Consider the following 3,499-nt stretch of genomic DNA (forward strand, 5'->3'; position numbering starts at 1 on the left):
GAATGGAGATCGAGAAAGAGATCGAGAGAGGAACCCTAAAGGAGAGAATGGGTTTGTCTACGCAACGGGAGTAAAAAAGAACCGATTCTACCTATTACTTCATCAATTATCCATTATAAATTTAATTTGGCCATTTTTTACTTCATCAATTATATAATTCGAAGTAAAATGTAACTTAAAATTTTAAGTGAAGCCCGTGTTTTTTATTTGACGAAGTCTAAAATAAATTTTACTTCGTTACTTTTTTTTTCGAAGTAAATAGATGGATATTACTTCGGTAATATTAATTGCCGAAGTAAAAACTGGCGAAGTATATTCCAGATTTTCTACTAGTGAACACCCTATTTATTTCTTCTCACATGCCCTTAAGGGTGCTGAGCTCCGGTATTCGGAGGTGGAAAAGTTAGCATTGGCCTTGGTTATGACAGCTAGGAAGCTCAGGCCTTATTTCTTATCAGACCCCATTGTGGTGCTAACTAATAGCCCTATTGGGAGGACATTGACTCGATCTGATATTTTTGGAATATTGGTGAAGTGTAATACGGAGCTCAGTGAGTATGACATTCAGTATGAGACAAGGTCAACCATTAAAGCTCAGGCATTGGCCGATTTCCTAGCCAAAACAAAACATATGGAAGGGGAGGACTTGTGGAAGATATATGTTGATGGCTCTTCTATCAATGAAGGATGTACAGTGGGGGGGTGCTATTGATTCCCCCCCCCCCCCCGGTGGAGATTAGATCAGATTGGCAGTCAGGTTGGATTTTCGAGCCTCCAAAAACGAGGCAGAATATGAGGTTGTGTTAATCGGCCTCCGGGCAGCTAAGCAAGTTGGGACAGCTCGAGTGCACCTTTATTACGACTCTCAGTTGGTAGCTCAGCAGGTGAATGAATCATATGAGGTTAAAAGTGAAAAGTTGAAGGAATATATGAAGGTGATAGAGGAAGATCGGGCCCTTTTTGACGAAGTGGTATTTTAACAAATCCCTAGGGAAAGCAATGAGAAGGAAGATTCTTTTGCCAAGATGGCTAGCTCGCTTCACAGTTGGAAGACCATGGAGGTGGTTGTGCAAGTGTAATTGACACCCTCTACTGAGCTCATACTCGTGGCTAAGGAAGAGAGTGATTGGAGGAGAGAACTCTTAGGGTACATGAAAAAGGGTGAGTTGCCCAAGGATCCAAAGAAGACATATCGATTGAGAAAGAAGAGTCTTCGTTTTGTCATGGTGGAGGGAGTTCTTATAAGAGGTCATTTTCTGGACCTCTTCTCAAATGTTTAGGCCGAAGCTCATTATGTCCTGATGGAGATACACGAGGGGTGTTGCGGCAATCACTTGGGTTCTTATTCTCTAGCCCGCAAGGTCCTCATAGCGGGATATTTCTGGCCTACTATTCTGAAAGATGCCATAGCTTTGGTGACTTCTTGTGATATTTGTCAGGGACATAGAAGACTTCAGCACTAGCCAGCAGCGTTAATGAAAGGGATAGTGGCAGCATGTCCTTTTGATCAATGGGAAATTGATATTGTGGGTCCCTTCCATCCAGCCCCAGCTCAGAAAAAAATCTTGTTGGTCTCTATTGATTATTTCTCTATGTGGGTGGAGGCGGAGGCCTTGGCTCGAATTACTGAAGGGGAAGTTCTGAAATTTCTATGGAAGAATATCGTGTGCAGGTTCGGAGTACCTTGAAAGCTCATCTTTGACAATGGAAGACAATTTCAGGGAGCTTGGGTACAAGCCTGGTGTAAGGAGATGAAAATTCAACAGCACTTCACATCTGTCCATTATCCTCAAAGCAATGGTCAAGTGGAGGTGACTAAAAGGTCTTTGGTTCAAAGCTTGAATACATGCTTGGGGAAAGCCCAAGGAAATTGGGTGGAAGAGCTCCCTAGTGTGTTATGGTCATATCATACTACACCGATAATTGGGACTGGAGAGACTCCATTTAGTCTGGTGTATGGAAATGAGGCAGTCCTACCAGCAGAAATTGGAGAAGATTCAGCTCGGATTATTTTCTATGATGAGAAAAATGGAGAAAGAAGAATGGAAAACTTAGAATTTGTGGATGAAAAGAGAGAAGCTGCTGCCATCCGAATGGAGGCATACAAGAACAGGATAGCACGGTCCTATAATTGTCGGTTGCGTAGGAAGGGATTCCAGGTAGGAGATTTGGTGCTCAGAAGAGTTCAGGATGTGGCTGTAGGGAAGCTCGATCCTAAATGGGAAGGACCGTACAAGGTGGTGATGAGGCTCAGTTCGGATTCTTACTACTTGGAAGATTCAAAGGGAAAGATGCTGAAGAGACCTTTAAGCGCATACAATTAACGCAAATATTATTCTTAAATGTTGCAAGTACAATTTTCCTTTAAGTTGTAATTCATGCAAGGTACATTCTACTTTTATCTATAAGCAGTTACTTTTTCAGAAATATTGATGTAAACAAGCCTCAGCTCATCACCTTAGTCACGCCTCTTAGGCCCCTGACTTTGGTTCAGCTCATCATCTTAGTCACGCCTCTTAGGCCCCTGACTTTAGTCCAGCTCATCACCTTAGTCACGCCTCTCAGGCCCCTGACTTTGGTTCAGCTCATCACCTTAGTCACGCATCTTAGGCCCCTGACTTTTGTTCAGCTCATCACCTTAGTCATCCCTCCTAGGCCCCTAACTTTGGTTCAGCTCATCAACTTAGTCATGCATCTTAGTCCTCTGACTTTGGTTCAGCTCATCACCTTAGTCACGCCTCTTAGGCCCCTGAATTTGGTTCAGCTCATCACCATAGCATGCCTCTTAGGCCCCTGACTTTGGTTCAAGCTCATCACCTTAGTCACGCCTCTTAGGCCCCTAACTTTGGTTTAAGCTCACTATCCTAGCCACGATGCTTTGGCCCATGATCTCAGCTCAATCAAACACACTCATTTAAACTTGAACACATTTAGTACCTACATCTCAATTCAGTCTAAAAGGATTAAACTTCATAGTGATCTCGTTTGCTTAATCTGAACAAGTTTAACAAATAGGAAAGGCTAATTCATGTCAGGATTGTCAAGGTAAACTTGGAGCAGGGGAAGATCAGGTCGGGAGCTCGGGAGCTCATTCAAGCTCCCGGGTCACATAAGCAAGTCAGGTTGGAAGCTCGGGAGCTCATTCAAGCCCCTGGGTCACATAAGCCAGGTCAAGTCGGGAGCTCGAACGTAGGAGCTCAGTAGCTCGGCTAAGGCTCCCTGGTATATTTGCTAGCTCGGCTCGGGAAGTCGGGAGCTCGACTCGGATATCTAAAGCTTAGCACCTTCGGGTGTTGGTTTATTTTTAAGTGTTTATCTTTCTTACCCTCTAGGGAGATCAGCTCAGCACCGTCGGGTGTTAGTTTATTTTTCAGTGTTTATCTTGCCTTCCTTTAGAGAGCTCAACTCAGCTCAGCTCACATTCGGGGGTGGGTTTATTTGTAAGTATTTATCGTGCCTACCCTCACGGAGATTGGTTCAGATCACCTTAGGATTTTAA

General features: G+C 43.7%; 1 protein-coding gene across 1 annotated transcript; it reads left to right on the forward strand.

The window, feature by feature from the left end:
- Positions 1-262: 262 nt before the first annotated feature.
- On the forward strand, positions 263-1,463 carry LOC140862780 (uncharacterized). Its single transcript, XM_073265812.1, has 3 exons — positions 263-689; positions 823-971; positions 1,281-1,463. The coding sequence occupies exons 1-3, from the start codon at positions 263-265 to the stop codon at positions 1,461-1,463; spliced, it is 759 nt and encodes a 252-aa protein (XP_073121913.1).
- Positions 1,464-3,499: the final 2,036 nt, after the last annotated feature.

The sequence above is a fragment of the Henckelia pumila genome, chromosome 4, assembly GCF_033568475.1.
Source record: "Henckelia pumila isolate YLH828 chromosome 4, ASM3356847v2, whole genome shotgun sequence".
NCBI lineage: Eukaryota > Viridiplantae > Streptophyta > Magnoliopsida > Lamiales > Gesneriaceae > Henckelia > Henckelia pumila.

Excerpts from the sequence above, each read along its gene's own strand:
- LOC140862780 (XM_073265812.1), top strand. The coding sequence starts at position 263 with ATGGATATTACTTCGGTAATATTAATTGCCGAAGTAAAAACTGGCGAA. Across the intron at positions 690-822 it reads CTCTTCTATCAATGAAGGAT|CTAAGCAAGTTGGGACAGCT; the intron begins GTACAGTGGGGG and ends GCCTCCGGGCAG. Across the intron at positions 972-1,280 it reads GGGCCCTTTTTGACGAAGTG|GCCGAAGCTCATTATGTCCT; the intron begins GTATTTTAACAA and ends TCAAATGTTTAG.